General features: G+C 47.2%; 6 protein-coding genes across 6 annotated transcripts; 3 read left to right on the top strand and 3 right to left on the bottom strand.

The window, feature by feature from the left end:
- Nucleotides 1–449: 449 nt before the first annotated feature.
- CCR75_007710 (uncharacterized protein) lies at nucleotides 450–3824 on the top strand (the record flags this gene model as incomplete). Its single annotated transcript, XM_067965768.1, has 1 exon — nucleotides 450–3824. One exon carries the CDS (start codon nucleotides 450–452, stop codon nucleotides 3822–3824), a length of 3375 nt encoding a protein of 1124 aa, XP_067818922.1.
- A 141-nt stretch (nucleotides 3825–3965) lies between these two features.
- On the top strand, nucleotides 3966–5714 carry CCR75_007709 (uncharacterized protein; the record flags this gene model as incomplete). Its single annotated transcript, XM_067965767.1, has 1 exon — nucleotides 3966–5714. One exon carries the CDS (start codon nucleotides 3966–3968, stop codon nucleotides 5712–5714), a length of 1749 nt encoding a protein of 582 aa, XP_067818934.1.
- Nucleotides 5715–17774: 12060 nt separating this feature from the next.
- CCR75_007708 (uncharacterized protein) lies at nucleotides 17775–18365 on the bottom strand (the record flags this gene model as incomplete). Its single annotated transcript, XM_067965766.1, has 1 exon — nucleotides 17775–18365. The coding sequence occupies one exon, from the start codon at nucleotides 18363–18365 to the stop codon at nucleotides 17775–17777; it is 591 nt and encodes a 196-aa protein (XP_067818969.1).
- A 100-nt stretch (nucleotides 18366–18465) lies between these two features.
- Nucleotides 18466–19170, bottom strand: CCR75_007707 (uncharacterized protein; the record flags this gene model as incomplete). The annotated part of the gene is made up of 2 exons (XM_067965765.1): nucleotides 18466–18820; nucleotides 18898–19170. The coding sequence occupies 2 exons, from the start codon at nucleotides 19168–19170 to the stop codon at nucleotides 18602–18604; spliced, it is 492 nt and encodes a 163-aa protein (XP_067818972.1). The 3' UTR covers nucleotides 18466–18601.
- A 253-nt stretch (nucleotides 19171–19423) lies between these two features.
- CCR75_007706 (uncharacterized protein) lies at nucleotides 19424–24091 on the top strand (the record flags this gene model as incomplete). Its single annotated transcript, XM_067965764.1, has 1 exon — nucleotides 19424–24091. One exon carries the CDS (start codon nucleotides 19424–19426, stop codon nucleotides 24089–24091), a length of 4668 nt encoding a protein of 1555 aa, XP_067818936.1.
- Nucleotides 23907–26138, bottom strand: CCR75_007705 (uncharacterized protein; the record flags this gene model as incomplete). Its single annotated transcript, XM_067965763.1, has 2 exons — nucleotides 23907–24062; nucleotides 24243–26138. The coding sequence occupies 2 exons, from the start codon at nucleotides 26136–26138 to the stop codon at nucleotides 23907–23909; spliced, it is 2052 nt and encodes a 683-aa protein (XP_067818970.1).
- Between the last annotated feature and the right edge of the window lie 203 nt (nucleotides 26139–26341).

Genomic DNA, 26341 nt, shown 5'->3' with positions numbered 1-26341 from the left:
TCAACAATGAGATTTAAGACAGCTAAGTCCCATTCATGTCCGACAAGAAAGTCTCCAAGTGAACACACGTGTTTTTATTGTTTCTTCCAAGGTCATTTCTTTTTTCTTATATTTGTTTGAAACCATCTCGTCCGTCTATGTGCATCTGCCTTTTACGTCTATGGAGTGTGAATGCCACCAATTACCTAATAAAAGTGTCCCGTCTTCTACAAAACCTCGCTTGACCGCAACAATCAAACATTCTAAGTCAGAGGTTTTTCCGTATGAAAAAGGGTGCCTGCAACTGCACGACATTGTAGCCCCATCAAAGAAAACCCCATCTCGCGGGAGGGGGTAGAGGTGCTGCGGTCTTTGTGGCGACCACATGGTGCCTCGACACGATAGCACAATACCGAGCGAGTGAAGAGCACAGCGACTTTCGGACCCAAGACATCTTGCGACGTCGGACCATGCAGGTGTGTTTCCTAAGCTTGGTCTTGGCCGCCATTGTCCAGCCAAGTGCGTCTTCCGAAATAATCGACCAAAGGGGACTTGAATTTGTCTCGCAAGACGCGTTTTGTGCCTACCACTGTAGTAGTGTGCACGTGGCAGTTGCCTACCGTCACTTAAGTGCGACCTCCGAGTGTGTACCCCGTAATTGCGACACTTATCTCCGGACACACCAACCCGAGCGCCGTCTCCGGCCTGCATTTACCTTCCCAGACAGCAGCAGCACGGACTCCGCCGAGACAGGAGACGTCCATGCAGCCCACGATGGCAAGGACGTGACCATAATTAGTGTCGTATCGTGTGTCAATGTCACGGACGTGACGTTAGCGATCGGTGACCCTGAAACCGATGCGTTTGCCAACTTTTATACTGCATTTACAACTGCGTACGACGCCATGTTATCGGGCACGAACGCCACCTTCGATGCGTGTCAACTACAATTTCTACAAAAAGAGCTCTTATCAACTTATTCAGCTGCGTTAATTGACGAAAACGATGTGGTGGAGGTGAAACCAACACTTATCAAGCTTTTTCCGTCTTCTTCGGAATTGGAGTGTATTCAAAAGATTAAAGCAATTTGGCCCTCTACAGAAGAACTTCATACCCCCTTTTTAACCCAAAGTGACAGTACTACTGCGTCTTCGACGGTACTTCTTGTCCATGTGAGTAGTACCGTTGGTGACACCATTCTTGCCCTCGAGTGTGTTGAAAGTGTCACAATTTTACCGGCCATTTTAAAACTCATGCCATTTGCCAAGAGTTCCTACGCGTTTGCACGAACAAAACACACGACAATGGAAGGTCCGGCACTCGAAATTCGATTGGCCCATGTCGCCAAGACACAGCCTACGCTTGCACGTCTCGCCGCCCAAGTAACCCACGCCACGGGGATACAAAACCTCTTGACAATGAAAAGTGCCACGTCCGAAACTGGAGGTGTCTTGTTGCAAGCAGCCGTGGACGACTACGATACATGGACACGAATTGTCGCGATTATTCTTGACGATGACGCTGTCGAGTGGGTCGATCGACAGCAAGTTGTCACTTCGAGTAGTATCGTACCTTATCCGTCGTGGACGGTACGTTCTTCTTTTGTACGAACACAAGACGATCGTACCGTAATGGACCCATCACGACGTCTGGATGCATACGTACAAGACCTCGTGGGGGTCCACCGCATGCATGAAAACAACATTACCGGCAGTTCTATTGTCGTTGGTGTCACAGACACGGGGTTATATATTGACCACGATCAATTTGACCAAGAATCACGGGATATGTACGACCAAGAAGACTTGCAAGCTCGTAAAGTTGTGTATTACCAAACGTTTGCCAATAATGTCGATGAAGCTGCAGAGATTACGTGTGGGCATGGGACCCACGTGTCGGGAATTGTGGCTGGAAGTTCGTATAGTAAAAAGTATCCCGACTTGGGCATTGCATCCAGTGCACGTATTGCATTTATGGACATTGGAAAACAAGCCTCTCATTGTATTGGTACCAGTGGGTGTGACGTGTCGTTAGAAACTCCGGGGGAAGTGGCGAACTTAATGAAAGCTCAAGTGGCTGCGGGGGCCAAGATCTTTAGTTTTTCATGGGGTACCGGTGCAAATGATTACAATACACAAACTCAACAAGTGGATGAATATTTATACGATCATCCCGAGATTTTAATTATTGTAGCGGCTGGGAATAGTGGCGATAAGGGTGAATTTACCATTAGTAGTCCTTCTGGCGCGAAAAATGTCATTTCCGTTGGCGCGAGTTTAAATGCTGGGCCATCTTTTGTGTCCACACCATGTGAGTCCGTCTTAAACGAACTTACGGTCGCATCGTTTTCATCGATAGGTCCGACTTTAGATGGTCGTCAGAAACCGGACTTAGTAGCCCCGGGAATGTCGATTACATCCGCGCAATCGGAAAAACCAGGTGAAACGACGAAATCGTCTGCGATGTGTTCATTGCAAGGGACATCACAGGCCACCCCTGTGATTGCAGGAATGGCGGTATTGATTTATGAATGGTTACGGGATGGATGGTGGAAACATGGTGTGGCGGATCCACGATATGGCATGGAAGTGATTCCCGCGTCGTTACTTAAGGCTTTGTTACTTCATAGTGGCGAAGCCATGTCACGACGACTTGTGGAGCCAAGTACGGGTGTAACCTCGTGTGTAGCCTTGGAAGCTACGGCCAAGACACTAACATCGTACCCCGATGTGAACCAAGGGTACGGTAAACCGACACTATTAAATCTGGTGTCGTTTGCCGGCGATAAAGGCCAGACATCCGAACTCGCCAATCGAAATACAAATACGATTTATTTCTTTCCAAATTCATCGAGTGGTTCCGAGCCGAGTGTGAAGGAAGGCGCGGAAACAAGTTTTCATTTCATGTTGACGGAAGGTGTGAATCTTCGGGTTACGATTGCTTGGACAGATCCACCGGGTTCTGTCGGGAGTAAAACAACATTGCAAAACGATTTAGATTTGACATTAAAAATTGCCAATACGTCGGCCATTTATTACCCTCTCTCGGGGAACGGGTCCCGGGATTCCGTGAATAATGTCGAAATGGTCGAAGTGTCGTACGACACGGTGTTTGAAGCCATTACAAAAGCTGGCATAACGGTTACGGATGGGTACATTAAGGTTCAAGCCATTGTGCGCGGTCATAGTGTCAAAGCTGGTGAATCCGCCACTACGATTGGTCAAAAATTTGCAATTGTGGCCTCCTCGACCCCCATGACCACGTCGGCGTCATCAAGAGACACGCTCGACGCGGCGTTCTGGCAACCATGGATGACCATTGGCGCCATTGTAGTAGGTACACTGGTTCTTTTGTTTGTCATTGCGTTGATATGGCGCGTGCGCGCAAAAGCACCACGTGACAATTTAAAAGCCGTTCCCGCCGAGTACACGAAGCGAGTGATGGAAGAACGCGGGAGTATTGTCTCGCAAGCACATTCGAATTACCGTAATGTCCAGAATAGTAGCCTTCTGCCAGCAATGGACCAATCCGTGGGCAGCAGTCACCGGATGATGTACCCATCTTCCGAGGTGAGTCTTCGATTAGGTGCGTCTTTGGAGCCCCTTCATCCGCCACGTACCGCAAGTCGTACGGGCTTGACCGATTCGCAAATTGTAGCGTCGTATCGCCGAGAAAGTCGGGATCGACGTCGAAGTCAAAATATGGAGAAATATGGACCTTCACGGCGTGAAGGAAGCGAGGATCGAGATGCAAGAGACCGCAGGGAACGGCCACGGAGTGAACGTCGACGCGAGAGGAGTGTCCGTGTGTCTATAGAGAGTAGCGCGCAAGTACCGTTGCGTTGATCTTGGTAGCTCCTGTAGAATGTGTAAAATGATTTTGAGTGGATAAAACAAACCACGCTCTTGTTGATTGGTACAAAAGTTAAGTTTTTCATAAGTTCGTAATGTCTTTAAGTGCGCAGTTTTCACGCCACGAATATCTCCATGTGCGCGTTCTTTTCGCGCCAAGTGCGAGGACTTTCCTGCATCCGTCGAAGTCCTTTTCAGACTATACTTCCTCCTTCAATACGGTCCTTTGCGCATGAATCGCTCTGTTCGAATGAGAAGCCTTCGTCGAATAATCTAACGATTGCATTGACTCCGGCGGAAGACTCGCTCTTCTCGTTTCTCGAGTACATTCAGCGACTGTATGCTCCAACAACGCACTTGCGCGTTGCAGGTGGATGGGTGCGTGACAAATTGCGTGGCGCTGAGAGCGATGACATTGACATTGCACTGGACAATGTCATGGGAGCGACATTTGCTCGTTTTATCACGAAATTCCAACGCGATCGGAAGCTCCCACCAAGCTCTGTAGGTCTCGTGAAGGCCAATTCAAACAAATCCAAACATTTAGAAGTCGCAACAATTGCAATTCAAGGCTTTACAGTGGATTTCGTGCATCTACGAGCTGAAGCGTATAGTCTAAACAGTCGCATCCCGAACGTCACGTTTGCGTCGCCGCAAGACGATGCGAATCGACGGGATTTGACCATTAATGCACTCTTTTATAACCTCCACACCCGTGAAATTGAGGATTTCACCGGTCAAGGAGTCATGGATTTAAACCAGCGTCTCATTCGCACACCACGAGACCCGGAACGAACGTTTCTCGACGATCCATTGCGCGTATTACGAGCTCTACGATTCGCATGTGACTTGCAATTCACATTAGACAAAACTCTTGAAACTGCTCTTCTAAGTCAGCGCGAAATCGTGCACGCAATGACTCGAAAAGTCAGTCGTGAACGCATTGGCATTGAAGTGCGCAAGATGCTTGCCGGAGAAGACCCGGCCCGTGCTTTTGACTTCTTGAGAACGTTTAAACTATTGGATGTGGTGTTTGGTACACCACCATGTCATTCAAGCGAGGGTTCGAGGGAGGCACTAAAATATCCCCCTCGCCCATGGACTGACTTGATTCAGCAGCGCGCGTCTCATATTTTAAAATATTTGCAACAAAGTCGTTGGGCACTTGCAAAATATAAAATCTCGAATGTGGAATCCATGGCAGCAATCTTGACGCCATTGTTTGTGACTTCCGTGCCGAAGATTTTGTGCCACGAGCATGGAAGCTTGCATTGCGCAACGTTTCCGAGTCTTCCGGAAACCAAACTGATTGCGTGTTCCCTTGACTTTCTTGACATGCGTGAAACAATCGTGGCCGCGTTAAATATAAATGAAATCGTTGAGATGCTAAAAGAGCACGTCAAGTGGCCAAAGCCTGCAGGAAAGCGCGTGGCGCTTATTATCGAAGCAATTGCGACGTATCCTGAAGATTCGGTCGAAAAAAATGATGTGGACCACTGCATTCAGCAATTTATGTGGATGACACAATATTACTCGGTCATTACACCAGCATTAACAATTCTTATTGCGGCTCATTCTTTTGACACCGAGTCGGTGGAGAAGAAGACGGCCTTATTGCAGGAAACGATGCTTCAGGCGTATCTTGATCTTGCGAATACGTACGTCACGAGAGAGGATGAGGCTTCTGCAGATACGGTTAAACCCACTCGGCAGCTCGACGGCAAGACGGTGCAAACGCGTCTTGGCCCTGGTGCGAGTCAAGCTATTGCAAGAGCACTTGGCGTGTTGCAGGTTTATTATAAAGTGCATCCAAATGCAACGTTGGAAGATGCGTTGGCATTCTTAGATCGATTGGCGCCGCGATTACGCAAGAGTCCGGTTTAAGAAGGTATATCGAGCTTTTAAATGGGCACAATGAATTTGCAGGAAAAAATTGAATTTTAAGGATTAATTGCTTTTGAAATGTAAAGTTAAAATGCTGCCTTTGAAATTATAGGTATTTTTATAACTGAAGGGTCTTTATTGAAGAAAGTATCTTAAAAACCAAATATCCCAGCCGTTATTGAACCTAAAAAAGTAATAAAAAAAAAAACAAGTTAGTAAACAAGTCAAAAACCTATAACTAATCAAAAAAATGATAAATTTTTACAACGTCCTAAAATATTACAAAAAGTCGATGACGGGCTAAAGTTGCCCTATGTCACACAATTCCCGTTAAAAGCACTTTGTGTACTTAAGGTGATGATCAATAACTTCAGTGAAGTAAGTAGACCCACCACTTGGGTTTGGTTTACATTGTAACCCACCCTTGTCTATGTGATGTACATGGGTGCATTCACATGCAAGGGATGACGGCTAGCGTCATCCAAGATACGAGGTATTTAGAATAATACGCTCGCAATACATTCAAGTGCATATCGACAGAGATGTGCACTAATGATTGCTAAATAAAGGTATTAATATTAAATACGATTAAATATAAATCAGTCTAAAAACTACTTTCTGGTTCGTCCTGCGCTCGTAGAACCGGATTACCGGTCCCGTGACGTCCCTTGTACTAAGGTACTTAGCTCGTTAGATGAGGGTCGCTTAGGCGCCAACTGACTACCTCACTTCACGTGAGACGACGGTCAATCCGCTTCCTCGCAGTGCTAGGGTGTGTGCTTAAGTAGAGCGTACACTTGGTAGCACTAGAAATCCTTCCCACGACCCGCATCTCTGACCGTGTATGTGCGGATGAGCCTTAATATCGATAAGGCTCATTTCCCCATCTCTCCGATCATCATCGGGAGTTGGCTGAGCACATGTGCAGGTACTTGGTGAACAAGCCCTGGCCAGACTCTTGAGCAGTCCTCCTGAGCAAAATGTTGCTCAGTTGGAGCAGTTTTGAGGCGTCCGAGGCACAGAGTCATGCTGCAGCGGAGTCCGTCACTCAGTCTCAACAGGATTGTTGAGATGCTCTCCGCCTCAACGCATCAGCCGAGATCCATTTGGATGTTCAGAAAATGGCTTAGCTCGCTTAGCATTATTCTTGCTTACTTATGCAAGTTATTAGCATGCCCTAGGAATTGGCGCAAATGCTTCACATGTCGTGGATCGGACATTTCCCTACCAATTTTACATTGTCTTGTTCTGCTCGAACACCATGTGTCCATACGATGCAGCCCAGCATGGGTATCTCAGGGACCCCTATGACGCACGCTTGCAAGTTGACGTACAATTGGCGTCCTCCTTTTAAAGGAAGCAGAATCGGTTTGGTTAAAAGGACAAGAAGATGCGATCACATCAGTGAAGCAATCTCATGTAGAGGCACCGGTCTTGGCATTGCCAGACGCGGATAAACCCTTAAGCGTCGTCTGCGATGCAAGAAATTTTGCAATCGGTAGCGCGCTCATGTGAAAGGATGACGACGGCGTTGACCGTGTCATTTCTTATCAGTCCCGGCTTTTTGAAGCCGCGGAACTGAATAACTCTGTGCATGACAAGTAGCTACATCAATAAAGTATCCTCTTGTTATGTTTCGAGTGCACCTGTTGGGCACCGCGCCATTTGTTGTTATACGGTTCACGCATCACTTCGGACCGCAATAAACTCCCCGCACCTCTCGCCTAGAATGGCAAGATGGCTTACAGTCTTCTCTGAATTTAATTTCAAAGCTGAATGCAAGCCAGGTAAGTCGTATGGCTTGGCTGACTCGTTATCGCGCAGACCAGACTTCGAGGCAAGACACCAGAAAAGTGTGTCTCGTGCTAAGGCACAAGTTGAGTCGTCAACGTTGGCAGTCACGTCACGCGACGAACTCATTGGCCTCCAAAATAGGAGAGCAACAGTCAGGATGAACATTGTCGCCTGTTGTTAGATAACTTCGTTGGACGAAAGGTAAGCCTTCCGTCGCACCTGAAAGCTAAGCTAAATCACTTTAGCTAAAGTGATGGCCTGTTGTGGCATCAGCTGTCACCTTATGATCCTTAAGAATCTATGTGTCTCTTGACACAGATCTCAAGCTGATGATCCTTCACGAACTCCATGCTGCGCCATCAAGTGGGTATCTGGGCAGTGAAAAGACATTCTCACGAGTGTCAGAAGAATTTGGTGGCCACACCAATATAGATGGGTTGCAAACTGTATTTGCTCTTGCGAACAGTGTCAGCGCATTAAGCCTGCACCATCCAGCAGTGCGCCACTGAAGCCGCCACCGATTCCAACGGATTGTTGGAAGTCAGCAAGTCTGAAATTCATGTTTGGCATGCCGCCCGATCACAAGAATCGTACGGCGCTAGTCGTCTTTGTAGACAGACTGAGCAAAATGGTGCATTTAGCACCATGTAAAACATCGATCACAGGCACGGAGGCAGCTCTTTTGTCCCTGGACCACGTATACCAACTTCACAGGATGCCCGAGTATATAGTATCGGACCAGGATCTATCTACGTTACACGTCTGGTTCTTGGCGTCATGTGCTTGAGCTGTTAGGTGGCAAGCTTTACATGTCGACCCCAGATTATCCCCAGACCGATGGCCAGAACAAACGTGCCAATCGGGTCGTGGTGGATGTATTGCGCACGATAGCGACTCCCAAAGAATGGAGCTGACAATTCCCCTCGTGGGTGCTGCAATAAATAACAGTGTCACGCCAGTACGTTTAAGACACCTTTCATATAAATGGACTGCGCCATTCTCGGATGTCAGTCTCGCTTGTGCAAAGCCCGAGTCTTAGTGGGGAGGGCCCCTCACTACGATCGGTGCAAAAAATGGACACAGTTTCGTAAATAACCCGCGAGGGTATCATGTCCAAGACAGAAACGTGCCCTAGTGACCCTGCCGGGTTGGCAGCGGTCAGTATGAAGTCACGGCAAGGAATGCTTGTGCTTCAAACAATAATAATGTTTCGTTATTGACAACTACTTCCTATGACCGACCTCTCGGCGGTGTCCATGGCGAGTTGGATGACCTAAATTATATGGTGACACCGACCCTGGGTCGAGCGTCAAACATATGGGGGAGATAAGGAAGGCGGAAACTTTGCCTTTAACTTTCTCTTCACATAAGAACGTAACGAATTCGGAGAGCGAGGGATACCACGCGCGTAATGCGGGATTCTCCGCATCAACTTCTCCAAGATGTCCAGCTTAAGTTTCAGGCGTTCGCAACCCGACGATCCTTCGCTCGGACATCATGAAGATCCGACGCCAGTCGCGAGACTTGACCTCGAGATCTTTAATCCGCTGTTCATCAGTCCTTAACGCCTGTGACTGAATGGACGCGGTTAAGGCAGCCGCGAGTGGGTGGGCAAAATCTCCCCTTCTATTGGGCACCACCTGAATTGATTGATGCGGGTGGGAACCAGCGCTTCCATGCTGATGGTTGCTTGCCCACCGCTCCGTGAGGAAAGAGTCTCAAAGGATACTCGAAGATTTTTTGACTCTTTAGAACCGATCGATATTATACGTATTAACGCGCCTGGCATGGTGACTGCCGACGAAAAATAGCACCAGCTGAGAAAACTTCGCTAGTCTCAAACTGATGGCGTAAAAAGTAACAGGGGATACAGTACCGCCCATGATTTCTTTCACACGCAAGCGGGCAAAATTAATTCGCTGCGACCGCTGTTTCATCGGATCAGATTACGGCTGAAAGCGGCGCGTGAATTCGCCTCATATTGGTCGGGCGTTTCATTTGAACGTAACTCGTCCGGGATTGGAAAAATACGTCCAAGCGAGTTCTCCTGAGCCTTTCATGAATTATAGACGCCATAATAATTATGAGCGTCTACAATAGCGTGCTTTAGGAGCGACGCTTTTGCTCGTTAATACGAGGCATTGAGATGGAGAGGGCATAATTGGCATGTCACCCGTCTCATAGCCATGTTCGAAACGACTGGCTTGTGACACCGACTGAACACGCTCACGTGTCGTCGGCGAAGCCTTTTCTCTGACTTTTCAATATCAGAACCATTATGACTAACGATCTGAGAGCAAATGTTGTTTTTTTACCCAAGGAAAAGCACCTGCACCTCTGTGGTAGTGCTCTCGCTAATGGTCGCTGCGCTAGCCAGCGCAGACGACGAGACAGCATTATAGAACTCAGTAATTTTCATGATAAAGGAAATGAGTGATGTTTGGATGGGCAATATAACGCCATCATCCTTCCTCATTAGCTCGTTGTCCGCATTAGTACTATGAGGTGATGACAACGGTGTCGACTTATTGTAGTCGACAATGAGCGACGGATATACATCCTCACTTTGAAAGTGGGATGGATCATTCAGTCCAGTTAACGTGACAGCAGCAGTAGCTGTCAGCGTTGTAACAGTGGCACTGAGCAACGGCGGCGTGTTAACGCGGCACATGCGCTTCGTGCGTGATTAAAAAGGTAGATCATCTTTGTAGATGATTCACCAGCTTGACCCCTTCTAGGTGGCATCTTTGGCGCCGAGTATGTGAACACAGGTCGCTACTAGGACTGAGAGACCTCGGCGGCGCGTAAAGCAGCTCGCAGTTCCTTGTTCCTCTTTGACTAATATCAAAACAAAATTTGTTTTTTGAGAAAGGGATGGTGTAACGGGCTAAAGTTGCCCTATGTTACACAATCCCCGTTACATACACAAAGTGGTGGATGGACCCACCACTTGGGTGTGGCTCACATTGTGACCCACCCTTGTGTATGTGATGCACATTGGTGCATTTACATTAAAAGGGATGATGTCTAGTATAACGGGTCACCTTTGCTAGTACTGATAACGTTGCTAGTCAACCCACACTGATTACAGTGAAGGTGTGGTGCGTCGACTACGTCACGTACACGACGTGCAGAGGAAGGCTCTAGGTAGCTAAGAATTCTTACCTACTTGAGGTAAATTCAAGGCTTTGGAATAGAGAAAAGTAAAATTCATTAATAATAAGTTATTTTGAAACGATCTTCAATCTTCTGCCTTTATTACATTAATAGCTTACTCTGCAATGCGCCTCCTTACGCGAAACCTAATCGTGTCTTGTAACGATTGGCGGGGTTGAATTAAACCTAAATTAACGAATTAAAAATACAAGTGACTTATTGCGTCAATATTAACAACTTTGGTAATATTGGGAATATTTAGTCAAGATAACTAAAGATAATAAGTTTGTACTTCTTTATTTATTTCTTCTCATAGAAAATACTGCTTATTATTTCTCCAATAGGAAATAATATTGATGTAGCGGGACACTCGTTACACTACCACCCCTAAACAATAGTCACATTACTGACTGATTTTAAGTGACAGATAGTACTATTTCGTCTTTCTCTGTAGATCAGCACCTGTCGAATTACTTTAATTTCAACTTAACCTGCGCGTCGCTTGTGTGGCAGCAAAGCTGGCAGCTGCACGGATCAGTGCAGCTATTAGCGATGTAAATATTTCAATAGACGCTAATGCGTCTACCAAAAATCACTTCTTCCTCCAATTGAAGGTGCTTGTTATAAGCTTCCATTGCAGGTGACAGTGACAATTCCCCTGCTGCTCCTATTGTAGGTGACTCGGCCGAGTCGGCGTCATCGTCCGAATTGGCGGCAACTGTTAAGGTCTCGTGATCAACCGGGGCCACGTCCGTTAAACCTACGGGTTCAAACGTGTCAACCAGACAGGTGATGACGAAGTTGTTCGACTCTTCGTCAGAGCCTTTCGGTGTGGAGTCATCTTTGATGACTCCATGGATGACGATAACTATAGTGATGTCAGTATGCATCACTAGGAACGACGTGATCGCCAACTTCATATGCTATTGATGGGCTAGTATACATCACCAAGGACGAGGTAGTTCTAAGGATCACTCCGTGAGTAATGCTAGCGTTAACATTTAACATGACTCAACGGTAGACGGACCGCAATGTTCTGCGGTTTGCTTGCGAAAAGAAGCCTTAGTTTCTTTCTAAGGGCAACCTAACTCGTTGGTTTTGGTATGACCAACAATCGATATCATATTCCGCTATTCGACTTATCCAGACTTCACAAGCCTGGTAATGATGAGACGGAAATTTTCCTCGATGCCTTTTTCCGGCATCGGTGGTCCTCTTCTTAGCGAGCAAAGGATGTCACTTCTTGGTTCCAAGCTGATGAAGCATTTGTACAAAGCATAGGCAGCGAGGCCCGGCCTGACAAACTGAATGCTTTCCGTGACCAATTCGAAAAATGGACCGTAGTCGGTGCACGCGACATTGTCACTAGAGGCAGGGATACTTTGCCTCTCGCGGGGGGGGGGGCTCATGTCCATGCTGTTAAAAGGGCGCAGGTCATGCTCCCTAAGACCTTAAAGATCCTTATTGGAGGACGCTCATCTCTTACAAGATGGTCAGCGGATTGAGAACACCAATTTTTACGAGCGCGGAATGTGCTCGTTCTCCGAAGACCCTCTGTCGAGGAGGATGGGTCAGTCGTACTGTCGAACGAGACCCGGAACGTCCATCATCAGTTGTGAACGAGGTTCCTTACTATCATGCATAAGTGGATACCCTCAGCAACGAACGAGTTACCTCGTTCGTACTCCTTTTACCTCACGGAAGTTCGAAAGGCGTTGAACAAGAAAACACGTCTCAACACTCGAATCCTTCTATGGATGTGGAGGGGGAGGAAAAATCGGGTTCGCCTCGTTTGACAAACTCGATTAAACATCGTGATTTGGATTGCACCCTTACTATTTGCAGGAGGACAATAATTACGAGCGATCCCGTCCCAGCGAGTTAGCGATGACGGTTGATAATGTTTCTCGCGACCAGTTGAGAAATTGTGCGCAAGTTGCGACTTATCAGCTGGCGAACGAAAGGAGACATCAGTCCCTTTAAAGCGATCTGGTGACAGGTCATCAGAAGATCTTATTCTTGGAGGACTGAGTAAATCGTCTGGTTCATAAGAACGAGACTCTGTCCCGACATTATCATTCTTTAGCTCGAGACCATCAGGCTTTCGCAGACGCCTTAGACTGTTCCGGTGAAATCCGGGATCGGAAAAAAACCTTGTACTGATGGTAAGGGCGAAGACGCCCAACATAAACGTAGGATGCGTATGCATCCTACGAGGCAGCTAGACCGTGTATGCATTGCCTCGGCGGTGCAGTATACGGAACAGGCCGATATATTTCGGAAGTAATTTATTACTGCCCACATTCGTCACTACATGTTTTGGTAGTTTTACCGCAGACACTAGAATTAGGTCGTTAACATTAAAGGAGAGAGCGTTTGCTCTCCCATTTTTGTCAGAGTTCAGTTTCTGTCGGTCCACCGCATCAGCGCTGGAATCCTGTACGAAATGGACCACTGCTTCTCTAGCTAGCAGAAAATCACTGCTGGCTCGATTTTTTGTTTGTTTTCGGTGCGACCAAATCACACAGCGGAGACGTCAGTCTCCTCTTCGGTGATAGCATTGTTGTGTTCACTAATATCATTGTTCTGGATGCTGAGTCCTTCAGCATCGTTAAGAGTCAGTAAATAGCATTATTGGTGTTACTGAGATAGTCCACTTCAATGTTAAGAAAATTAGGTCGGTATCCCTCGCATTGACCTTTGAGCCAATGCTTGATGAACAAGAGCTAGAAAGCTCTTTGCTCAAGCGAGATTCTTCACCCTTGAAAAAAAACGCTCTCAAACAAGGTGGGTGGGTGGGTATACACGGATTAAGTAAGCCGTTCCCGTATGCTTTGTAATAGCATGCCCTGAACTGTTGATGGCAATTCTACCATCGGCAAGTATCGTATGGTTTGCACGGTCCGTCTAACCATCTGTTTTAGGATGAGCAGAAGTTGGCATTTTCTACTGTGTTCCCAGTTATTTGAACTCAAATTGCGAAAATTCCACCATGAATATAAATAGGTTCTCGATCTGAGATCAGTTCGCGGGGTAACCCATGGAGTCAAAATATCGTGTCAACAAAGACACGAGCACAACTTTTTGCTGTGATCGACTCCGACACTGCGGCATGATGTACACTTTTGCTGAAACGATCAACAAAAGAAGAATACCAATATTCTTGTGATTGTCTTCAGAAAATCCGAAGACAAAGGCCATAGATACCGACCACCAACACTTTGCTAAAACAGGTAGAAATTGTAACAGGCTGAAGCACTGGGCTTCACCCGCTGACAAACTTCGCAAGCACGTATACGAGCTCATACTGGCGTAGCCAGTAGAAGTCGCGACTTATCTTGAGATAAAGCTTCTCACGGAGATGATGACCATTTATTAATGGGTCGTGGCACTCATACATGATGCATAACCGCAAATCATTATGGGTGGCGATGACGATACGTTGTGTGTCACCAGCAACAGCTTTGTGATACAGTAATTTAATGCTTGTTGTGTATCGATCTGTTCAGGATGTATACAATTTTGACAAACCCCTTAAAATGTTGACGACGAAACCCTCAATGCTGCAACAGTGATCTTATCTCACTGTTGTTTTGCGCAGCCGGCTTAAAATCGGGCCGGCACGAAAAGGCACCAGCGACGATGTTAAGTCGTCCTGGTTTATATTTCACCGAGAAGTTATGCTCCGCGAGAAAGACAACCATGTCGCCATTCTTTGCGGGAGGAGTGGACTGCTTACGGCGTGCCGTATACATTCCACACCATGCGTGTTTTACGCGTGATCTGTATACATCACAAGTAGAAACGCGCATGGTCCACATATACAATGAACAGTCTATCTTCGAAGAGATATAGCCTAAACTCAGCCAGTGCGTAATTCATGGCAAAGCGTTCCTTGTCATAATTCAGCTGGTTGAAGCTGACGCGATTGACAACAGACGACACGCTCTGCGCCGTCCGTGTCATTTTGCATTAATGCACAGCCAATTGCAAAATCGCTGGCGTCACAGACCACATAAAATGGTATTTCATGGTCAGGAACCGACAACATTGACAATTGCATCACGCTTTAAAAAAACGCTGACAATCAGCGTTCCATGGCCACTTTACATTGAGTTTACGCCGCTAAGTCGAGGAACTTTGAAGTTGCACTACATCAACTGGCACAGGCCAATCGGTAATCGCCTTGATATTTTCTATATCCGAGCGTACATCGGGTTTACCCACGACGCACCGAAGAAGTAGTATTACGCTTGCAGCGAAAATACTCTTCTTCCGATTTGTATACCACTTGTGCTCACGCATAAGTGTAAGAACCTTTCTGACGTGAGTACAATGTACTTCAACATTCTACTTATCGTTTATGGCCCTCCTATGGACGAAGACGTCATCATTATATAGCTCGATTCGAAATTTCGCACCGATCTCAACAGATTAGTTACACATCTGTTAAATGCCGCAGGGGCACTACTAAGTCTCTGTGGCATGAGTGAGCCATTCCCATATCATACCGCTTGAGGTGGTTGCTGCTGTGAACGAAATAACTTGTTCACGCATTAGGAAAATTATCGTTCAGATCCGTTGACGAAAAAATAGTACTCTTATTTTTGACATACCATCAATGATTACGTCTTTTCGTGGTATCGGCGTTTGAGCTGGTACAGTTGCAGTGTTCAATTTATTAATAACATACAAAATCCGCCATCCTCTAGTTGCTATACGCACTTAGAAGGTCGAAGAGTTTTGTAGGGATGTTGATTTCCTCAAATGGCTCGCTGCTAAGCGTTCGGCAAAGAACTTGTCGATCGGTATTGAGGCAATGGCCATTGCTTCATGTTACAGATATTACGAACCTGAGATTAGGTCGATTTCGTGTCGACTGCCTTCATTCTTAAGCAACTTGCACGGTACAGATTCAGGAAAGAAAAAAATCCTTAATTTCTATTATATCTTTATATAAAGAGTTTGTCTTCAAAGACTTCCATAATTGGGACGAAGACGTTCAATCCGAGTCTTCTCATCGAGAAATTTGAGCTACTGAGAACCCGTTCGTTCTCAGGAAATACTATTGCCTGCCGAATATCGGTCACATGGTTGTCATCTATGACAAGTACGCAGATCTCCTTGAATTTGCCACTACGTAGATCACGCAAAAACCAATTCGGTTCTAGCGTTGGCAATTGAGTAATCTCTTCGGAGGTGCTACTAGATCAAGTGTATAAGCGCCTTTGCTTGATCAATTATCTACTAAGACATTGATCGTCTCAGTTTTTCTTTGGAACCATTTTCCAAAGGTACCTGGGACCTTTCACCACAGGTATCCAGGGACTTATTCCCACAGCAATTATTTGGGAAGTATCCTTCCCAGCAACCCTAGCTATGGCTGCGCTATCACAGTGAGATCCTCTACGGTCGACTCTCCAGTCGATTATAGAACTTTCGCACTGTCTCTTATAGACGGGCTTCTCAAACTTTCTTGGATGCAGCTTTTCAAGCGAGCATCCTTGTTTCGTACCACTCAACTTATTCGAGTGGTCGAACCTCGACGTTGCCTGTGCTTGTGCACAGCCGTCGCGATCTAAATCCACAATGTTTTGGGAATTCACACTGAGTCATGCTAACGACCGACCCACAAGTGTGGCCATCGCACTTACTCGTAGGACATCCACACGCTTGTGACGCTCCATGACGTTCATCAGTTGGCCATCTGATGAACATGAGACAGACATCGGCACGGCTTGATGCCGCCAATTTATACATGGCTCGTATTTTCTGAGCTATGGTAATCCAAGATGCCAAATTTGTCATCCAAATATAGTACGATGAAACCATCATCGTACTGTTTTTCCATAAACGTGTATTGGATTCCATGTATACGTTTGCTTACTGTTACAGATACGCCTGTTGCTAGGCGCACTGTCATTTTCGTTAGAGGGATATTGCGCTCAATAAATTTGAGTCTACGATCTTCTAGCAATTGGCGTCGAATAACATCGTTTGACGCCCCACAATCGGTTAGTGACTTAAGTGACAACTTGTTTGACAGTTTTATTTTTAGGGTGATGAGGCCAACCTAATCCCTTAGGCAGATACACACAATATTTGTGTGTGAGGAGCAACTTCCGTCAAAGGCCTGCAAATTCTTTTGAAGTTGCTGGATTAGTAGGGTGCCCCGCACCTACTGACCCCGACTTTTTTATGATCGTCTCGCCGTTGCGATTTCGCATAAAGCGTCGGATCCACGTCCTCCACTATTTCTAGCGAGGGGTCGGTCTTTTCGCTCAGTGTTTTTAGGCACTGGCCGTGGGGCATTACACTTATAGGCGAAGTGGCCAACTTTTTACAACGATTACATTTCTGTATTCGATTGTAACTTGAAGACCGAGGTTTCTCGCTCTCTACATACGAGAGATCCATGAGTTCTAGACCTCCGTTTTCTTGTCGTCTCGGTCGACGATATGCACCCGAGTGGATAGAAGACTGTTTCAAGCTGAAGTCCACCTGTTCCGCTATTGAGACTGCTTGGCCGGGTGACTCTCATTCTAGCCGGAACAAATGGGACTTGACGGGGCCGTCTACAAGACCTTTCATGTACACAGTTCCCTGTGTTTGATCATCAATTGGATGACAAACGATACAATTGACCAATCATCGTGTATGTTGGGCCTAAGCGTGAATGTCACGCTTGCACTGCTTTAAATCCAGGAGCTCGGCTCGAGACCTGAATCCGGCACGTGGCAGCGTAAATGGTGGTCTGTGCCGGTACGACCCAAGACTAATGGGTCGTAACGCTTGAGCGCCAAGGCCCAAGATTTGGCACGTCCTGCTAAGTTAAACAGGCCAACTTTAACTCTCGTCGTCGCATCATCACTAATACGGCGGGCTTCTATGGCGTCGTCTAACTCGACGATTCATTTCAAAAGAGAGTCGCCTTCGACTACCTTAAACTTATATATATATTGATGCTTTTGGGTCACTAAAAATTTTTTTTTTTAATTTATACCATGCAAACATTTCAAAGTAACAAAATGACTTACAATGTACTTTAGTTACCGAACCCCACGACTACTTCTTATGGCTGTCTGTCTATCCATGGCAATTGTCCAAAAATTACATGGTAAGCTCCATAATAGCATTGACAATATCATTGTCATTCGAGCGCAGAGCGGAGATGGCCTTGTTCTTGCTCACGCCAGCCTGGCTCATGACTAACTGGATGTCCTTGGCATCGATACCTGATTCGTCAACGTCAACATCGTCGTCTTCACCACCAAAACCAGGCGCCGCTTCAGACACATCGATAGCGGGTGCTTCCGTAGCGGGTGCCTTAAACTGCTGGGCCGCCATGGACTGGGCCTGAGCACTAAGGTCTTCAATCTTGGCCTCGCCAAAAATCACATAGGTCTCGCTCACGGTGCTCTTAAATACATCTGGCTTGGAAATGACAAATAAAACGTTTTTGTTCTTTTTAATTGTCACGCGAATGATGCCACCAATTGCTTTCATGCCAAGTTTTTGCATCGCCTTGCGTGACTTCTTCTCGGACCGATTGTGCTTGCCCTTCTCGGCATCCGTAGCGTCTGGGGCTTCCTCGAGACCCGGAATCTCGTCATCTGAGTCTGCATCTTCGTGGTGGTGATCGTGGTCATGATCGTGAGCGTGATCATGGTCATGTGCGTGGTCGTGCTCGGGGTTGGCCATAATTACGGAGGAAGCGTAAGAAGTCGGAGGAAGAATAGTCGCTGACTTTTTTGGGAAGTGTCGAAGGCGTGAGGACCAGTCGAAAAGGTATTCATTCTAGTCTTTGAAGTAACGTTTAAGTATATTATTATAAAAAAAACTATTTTTGGCTTGATAAAGAGCGTAGTTACCACACAAGGTCTTTTCACAAAATCTATTTACATAATCCATTTATTTGTTCGTTTTCCTCTCGATTTTTACGCAATTTCAGCATTAATCGGGACTATATCTGTGACTCGGAGAACAGTGATCTGGCGACGGAAGCCATTCCAGCGGCGGTAATTTTTTCGACGCTTCTTTTTAAAAATGTCAATTTTAGCATCCACTGTTTGCTCCTCGACACGTGCGCGCACCTTGGCACCTTCCACTAAAGGCCGTCCTACAATGGTCTGATTTACATTTCCCAGTAAAAGAACCTGCAAAAGAAGTAGCACAGAATTAAGAACTGTTAGATGAACGAAGGTCTACATTCAACGAGCCGCTTGGAACGCACCTCGTTTATATCCATGATCTCGCCCACCTTGGCGTTTTTAATCTTTTCAGCAATCACAATGTCGCCCTGCACCACCTTATACTGGGTCCCCGCGAGCTTAATGATGGCAAAATAGTCCTCGGGCTTGATCGAGTCAGCCGTCACGGGGTGATCCACCACAGAAAATCGAGGATGAATATTAGGCTCCGTAGCGGACGCGAAGGTGCGCATTAAAAGTGGTGCCGGCTGCCCCGTACATACGCGCAAACTACGTGCCAGAGCTAGTGCTGCCATTGCTACTTCTCGAATTATAGGTAATCCGATGGAGTAGCGTATCCGCGTGCGATGATTGGCTAAGATATTCGAATCGCAATATCGATTGGCTTAAAATAAATTTAGCAGCAAAAGCTTTTTAGCATCGACAGCCAAGCGGCGGCACAGTCACACGTCACCCCCTTCCACTTAATTGCGAGGCGCGCGTGGGGCTTGTGCGTCGCTTTCTCTACGTTCAGGTGTATATACTCAGTCATACTATTACGAAGAGGCTATGAAAGTGGATACACCGCGCAATCCCGCAATTAGTAGTAAGAAGAAGGAGGAGAACTTTGATGAGGTGGACAAGAGGATACAGATCCCCGTGGCCACTCGACTGAAGATGGAAATGAATGTCAAGATGAATGTTAATAGCAACAACTCATTGAATGAAGACACGCGTCTTCTACGCACAGGAATCAATCAGTATCGTAACTTGCAGCACCTTAATACCGCACCAACTGCTCGGCGGTTTAGTGGCTCAGCTGAGCGCGCTACGGAGCGCGGGGTCTCACTCATGGAGCGAAAACAGTATGGTGCTGCAATTCCTTTCTTTACTGAAGCAATAGAGACGCTCTCGTCTTCCGAATTAAGTACGGTGAGCAGTATCGTGAAGCTCTTCCACCAACGTGGACTGTGCTACTTAGCGGTAAAGAAGTATAAATGTGCGATCCAGGATCTCTCGCGAGTCATGCAAATGACTCCCAAGAGCTCGGAATTGTTTGCAAAACGAGGCAAAGCGTACGCTGCTCTCGGTGAGCATCACGCTGCGATGCTCGACTACAATGAAGCCATTAGTCTTGTTGCAACGCAAGGGTTACTCCACGACTATAAGGGCATGATCATGCAAAGCGATGGTCTGTCGTCTCGCTTGGTCCAATTAAGAAGCTTGTATTTGGCTCGTGCAAAAGTGTATAAAGCTATGAACAATATTTCGCATGCGCTGGAGGATTTGTGTCACGCAGAACACTCGGCTGGTGGGCATCGCGATGTCGAGCTCTTTTACGAGCGGGCCCAGCTGTATTTACATTGTCATCAGGATTCCCTTGCATTGCAGGATTTTGACCGGTTTCTTGAGTTACAAGACGAAGCCGAAGAGAGTCGGCATTTTGATGCCTCCGGAGGAGTTGGTGGACTTGCGGGATTTGTGGCACCTCCAGATTCGGAATTAACGACGCGCGTTCTTGACGTGTTCCTGGAACGAGCCAAGTTACTTCAAAGAATGGCGTTTGAAGAATATGCACGGGAACGAAAAGATGCCGAATTAGCAGCTGTGGAACAGGGACAGGCGACAAGGACAGGGAAAGTAAAGGTTACGACTGGGGTACACGGGGCGGTTACGCCCACGCCCTATCGGGGTATTGAATCTCGTCGACTCGAGAACCGGGCACTGGAGGATTATTCCAAAGCTTTGGACATTGATGCAACAAATGTCGAGACATTGCGACTCCACGGGGAATCCTTAATGCATCTTGGACGCTACGACGAAGCACTGGCGGATTTTAAACGGGCACTACAAGAGGATCCGCTCGATTTTACTGTATCCATGGCGCGAGCAAATTTGTATCGTCAACGTGGCGATCTTCAAGCTGCAATTGACGAAGTATCGGCCGTACTGCGCGTCAATGGTTTTTTTATCAATGGACTCAAGCTCCGAGCGCAATTGTATGAAGAATCCGGGGCAATACAAGAAGCGGAGAACGATTACTCGTCGATCATTCACGCGCATTACGACAAATCGGAAGCGGAGACTGCATCGACGGGCAATGTAACGCTTGAGCTCGCGTCCGGTGGGACGTGGCACGTCAGTGCATACGGGAAGGGAAAGCATGAAAAAGCGGGTGGCAAGATTACAAGTGAAGTGGCTGCACAAGCGCTACTTTGTCGGGCACGCATACGACTCGTTCGTGAACAGTTTGATGCCGCGGAAGAGGATTATCAAACGATCTTGTCGTCGTTTGCGAACAATATGGAAGCTCAGTTGGAGTTGCAAGAGACTCGGGAGCGTCGAGTAATGCTAACGCAGCGAAAACAGCGCGAAGCACTGGCGTGGCTGGAGCAAAATGCTGACGCGACGGACGGGGTGAATGTTAATGGAAACGTCTCGGGTAGCAAGAGTAAACGGAAGAAGCGGAAAAAGAAGAAGAAAACGACGAGTTTGCAGCCAAGTGCGAGTGAGCGACCTCCTGCAGGTTATGTGCTGCTAGAAGACGACGAAGAGGAACTCTTGAAAACCGAGCAGGAAGAGAAAGCTTTGAGCTCGCAGGAGACTGGGGAGGGTGAAGGGACCGAGACGATGACAATCATAGACTGTGACGAGGTCAAGAGGCTCTCAGAACCTGTGCCTGATAAAACTAGTGACACAGAGAAGAAAATGAGGGATACGAAGCAAGGTAGTGATCATATTTCAACAGTCTCGTACGAAGTTTCTAGTGGTTGTGAGAGACCACGTCCGATAGTAGTGACCAACGTCATGACTCGAGATGAAGCGTGGGACAGTATGTGGGACGAAGAAGCTGAAGAAATTGCTGTAAGCGACTTCAAAGGAATGACAACTTCACCACAGTCTGTTGATGTGTTGTCCAGGAACAAAGAGATATCTCTTTCTGACAAGAAGACTTTTTGTCAAGAGGTTGAGAATCCGTCGTCGTGCTGCAATGTTGAAAACGCCCCCGTTATTGAAAAAATCAATGACGAGGCTTCTGGAAGCAGTGAAGATGGCAAAGACCCTTCTAATCAGCCCAAAACAGTGTTGATGGATGAAAAGTACTTGAAAAAGCGCAAACGACAGTTAAAAAAACTGCGTGCTATTCTCCAACACGCATCTGATGAGCGTGATAAGGACGCGATCAATGAGGCTTTGGCTCGCGCCGAGCGCAAACAAATGAGCGCAGCGCTGTATGATGATATTCAGCGGGCTCACAATGTTTTAAATGACCTCGCGGCAGCAGAAGATCAGCGATCGCACGACTGCTTGGAACCTTTGTCGAATGAAAATGTGGCTTCTTTGACGTCACCTATAAAATTATCAAAATCTCCTTCGCTAGCAATTCGGCCGATCGCCTATGGCCAGGCCTTGCAAGCTGCTGAGCAACAACAGCAGCAGTTAAAAATTTGCCAAAAGCTGCTTGAAGAAAAAGAAGCCGAGATTATCTCATTGCGGAGGCTAGTGGCACAAACCGAGTCATGTGTCCAAGAGGATGTCACGAGTAAAGAAGCTCGCTCTCAGGCTAAAGCAGCAGGCCTTGCCAGTTATGTAATTCAATTGAGAACGCAGTTTCCGGTGCAAAAGGCCTGTGCGCGCCAAGCCGAAGCGCTGATTGAATGGATTGGCCCAAGTGATACCGCTGACAGCGTCCGCCAACAGGTGCTTTCCTTTGTCCAGCGAATTATCACCGCACAGTTTCCACTTGCAGCCGCACCACTTTTTTTTGCTACAGGGTCTTACCCCATGAAAACGTATTTGCCAGGCTCTGACCTGGATATTTGTTTGCTAGTACCCCAAGCGTTGGAAACATCGTGGTACTACATTGTGATGCAGGCTCTATGTGTCGCTGGGGGAAGTGGTGGTGCTGGAACGGTGCTTGACTTAGGACACATGGGCAGATCCGGCGAAGCAAGTGGAACAAGTTCGCCTTCTGCTCCTCACACTGCGAGTGGAAGTAGTAGCGGGTCTCTACTGCTGACCAATACCGTTCGAAATGTGACTTTTATCAATGCTGACGTTCGTGTCGTCAAGTGCACGATTGACAATATCTCTGTAGACTTGACTGCCAATCGAGTGGGAGCACTCGGCGCTGTGCGGCTTCTGGATGCCATGTCAACTCGTGTTGGACGCAAAAACTTATTTAAAAAGAGCCTCATTCTCATCAAGGCATGGTGTGCACATGAGTCGAGTTCCTTTGTGCAGACAGCAACTGCAGAAACTGGTGGTTTGAACATACCTTTGGGTCTTAGTAGCTTGCCACAAACCGTGATGGGGGCAAGTCACGGTGGTTTCTCGACGTACGCAGTCAACACGATCGTGATGGCACTTTTCAATGAACACGGTGACGCGCTCATTCACCCACTTCAAGCCTTGTATTTGTTTTTGGATCGACTTGCAGAGTTTCCATGGCATGAGTCTGCACTGTCATTGCATGGTGCTGTGTCATTATGTCGTTTAGCGACTATGCCAGCGAACGAGTACACGCATTTCAAGTATAAGCCGCATTGTGCAAAACTGGACGCGAAGGATATTGAAGCTATTCGTGACGCGCTTTGCGACGAGTTTGGAGCATTTGATGCGATGCTGACGAGTCAAAAAGGTAATTCGTTTCCCGTCCGGGTTTGCAACATTGTCGATCCACTTGATGAGAAGAACAATTTGGCTCGAAGTGTATCAGCTGAAGGCTTTCCCGTCTTGAAGCGTGCGTTTCGACTCGCACGAGACCAATTGGCTGCATTGCTGAAAAATAATTTGGAACCCGGAAGTGCACATTTACTAGACGAAGACGGAAGCAAGGTATTTTTTGCGCAATGCTGGCATTTATATGGTCGTGGCGATGGCTGGCGTCCAGATCTGTTAACTCACCCTAGACAAACTTGGCACGGGATGGCCCTGTCGTCGTCTATAAAGAAAAACAAAACGACTTCCCGACATCCCGCGACTTCAGCGCTGGGCACTATTGATGAGGATGAAGGCCGCCGTTGGGAATCGTTGTTGCCATCCGTAGATGCTAGTGCGATGAACGCTCTCTTGTTCCAGCATCAGCAATTACAGCAACAGGCAGTCGCAGCAGCTGCCTACCACCACGGCTCAACGATAGCGTATCAGCAGCCGTACTATAATCCTCTGCAGCACACTCCTTCATCTCCGCAGCCGAGCGGAGTTCCTACAAGAACAATCGACAATGTTGCCTAGTCCAGACGTAGGTTTACCACGTCACTAGACAAGTCACCACAAGCAACTAGAACCAGCAAGACGACGGCTACGGACGCGACTTTGCACGTATAGTGAATAGAAAATTGACAGGGAGACCTCAAGTCGACCCTTATTTATTCCCCTCTTAGACCCTCGCTTTTTTCCGCTCGGTGCTTCCTATTCCGGTCGTCCCGTCCGTCTTTCTCTTGAGCTGCTGTTTAATCGTGCGCTTCTTCATCTTGATGGCATCACGGCGTTTGCGCTTGTAGTCAAGCGTGAGTTTTTTCCGGCGCTCAGGCCAATCAGCAATGTCGTCTCCCGTACCGGCAAACGTCCGTCCAAACGCGAGGAAATCCTCCATGCTTTTCCTCGTTCGCGTCTTCATTTCATCGGCTTGTCCTTTGCCGTCTTCTTCGATCTCGTCACCACCTTCGCTGTCCGTCGCCATTGCATCCTCGTCGTGGTCCTCCCAAACTCGTTGCGATAATTCCCAGTCTCCCATCCGAGGTTGATTCTCATTTGCCTCATCTTCGATCACATCTTCGCTCTTCGTCGACAGTAATGCCTCATCCTCACCCTCAGGGAACGCAAAGAGCGAACTGAGCTTAAACCCATTCGTGCCATCAGTCGCACCAGCAGCCAGACTACGGCCCACGACACCATCCAATGCAGCTTCTCCTGCCTCGCCATCTTCCGAATTTGCGCGTACACGGGAAAACAAGGTACTCAGAGCGCCAGTGGTCGAAAAGAATCGGTCTCCCCCCGTCGGATAGTCATCCCGACGCCCGGTGGTCGTCGCGTCATCCTTGACGACATTATTCGTCATGGCTACTTCAAACTCATGACACGCATGCACGTCGCGTGGATCATATCGTTGAAGCTGTCCCATCCACGCAGCCTCTTTCAACGGGTCTTTGCCCCCGAGCTGTTTGTCCAGTCGCCGCGTCACGTCAAGTCCCGGAAAGAGCGTCGCCACGACACGCGCGACCGTCGCATCATCCTCTTGCATCTCAAGTGCATACTCCATATCATCTTCAACTACTTTCAATTCCGCACTCAATGCGGTCAGACCATCACTCTGTTCCGCATCCACTTCGTCGTTGCCCTTGAACTCATCCGCGTCATCTTCAACAAAGCGCGCATCGAATCGAAACCGGGCATCTCCTTGAAATCGTTTTTGCATCTCAAACAGCTGCTTTCCTTTCTCACCCATTAATTCTGGACGAATGGCAAACGCCGCGTCAACTTCCTCTGGATTCATAAAAGTATACGTCTTGCCTTCAACATCCACTTCGTCATCACTCGAATCGAGCCAATTAGACACGACGGCACCATCACTCTTGCCTTCGTGGTCAGTATCACTTGCATCAGACCATACTTTCTTGGTATTGCCATGACCGATTTTAAAATTTCCGAGCACGGCCTTGTCTGCAAGCTTTCGTTGTTGTTTGGCCTCAATAGCTGCCAAACGACGAGCATTGACCTCTTCTTTCGTTAACTTTGCCATTGTTTCTACTGCACGCGGCATGTCTTGCTCGACTTGCCTCACATACGCTTCCACATCCTCCTCATAAAGAATATTCTCATTCTGTGCAACCTCCTCAACTTCATCAAACTCCGTCGTTTTACGACCCTGAAATGGAAGTGCTACGTTTAAGGGCTGAATTGTATCGGCATCTGCAACAAGTGGCTTGTTGCACTTATTTGCTGCCCGCATTGCCTTCATTTGCGCCCATTCGGCCTCGAGTTGGAGCTTATAATGGGGCTTGGCCAATTGCACCTTGAGCATTGAGCCACGCCACTTGGTACGGTGGAAAGTCTTTTGAAGTTTCTCGCTCTGTAATGCTGCATCTGTACCCTGCAGCGTCAAGTACGCAAACCCACGGGATAACACAATAGCTCCCAACGGCTTGGGCATAGGAAGTTCCACGTCTTCTAGATGACAGTTGGCCGCAGCATTTACAAAGCGACCAAAACGTTCCAGCAGCTCCTGCTTTGTGATGTCCGACGGTAGACCGCCCACGTATAAGCGGAGAGAGACCGCCATGTCGATTCCAGTCCAATTGTGTATGTTTTGAATTAAAAATTTGACCTCAATACAAAATACGTTTTTGTTCGGATTTTACTCCTCTAAATTTTTGGGCTTCACTTGTAGCCATCATTATTGTAACGGGGTGTATCGTTACATGAAATATACACTTAAAGGTTGTTGATTAATATATTATCAAAAAGGTAGATAATATTTGGAGG

The sequence above is a fragment of the Bremia lactucae genome, linkage group LG13 (assembly GCF_004359215.1).
Source record: "Bremia lactucae strain SF5 linkage group LG13, whole genome shotgun sequence".
Classification (NCBI taxonomy): Eukaryota; Oomycota; class Peronosporomycetes; order Peronosporales; family Peronosporaceae; genus Bremia; species Bremia lactucae.
This window is presented reverse-complemented; position numbering and strand designations above follow the sequence as displayed.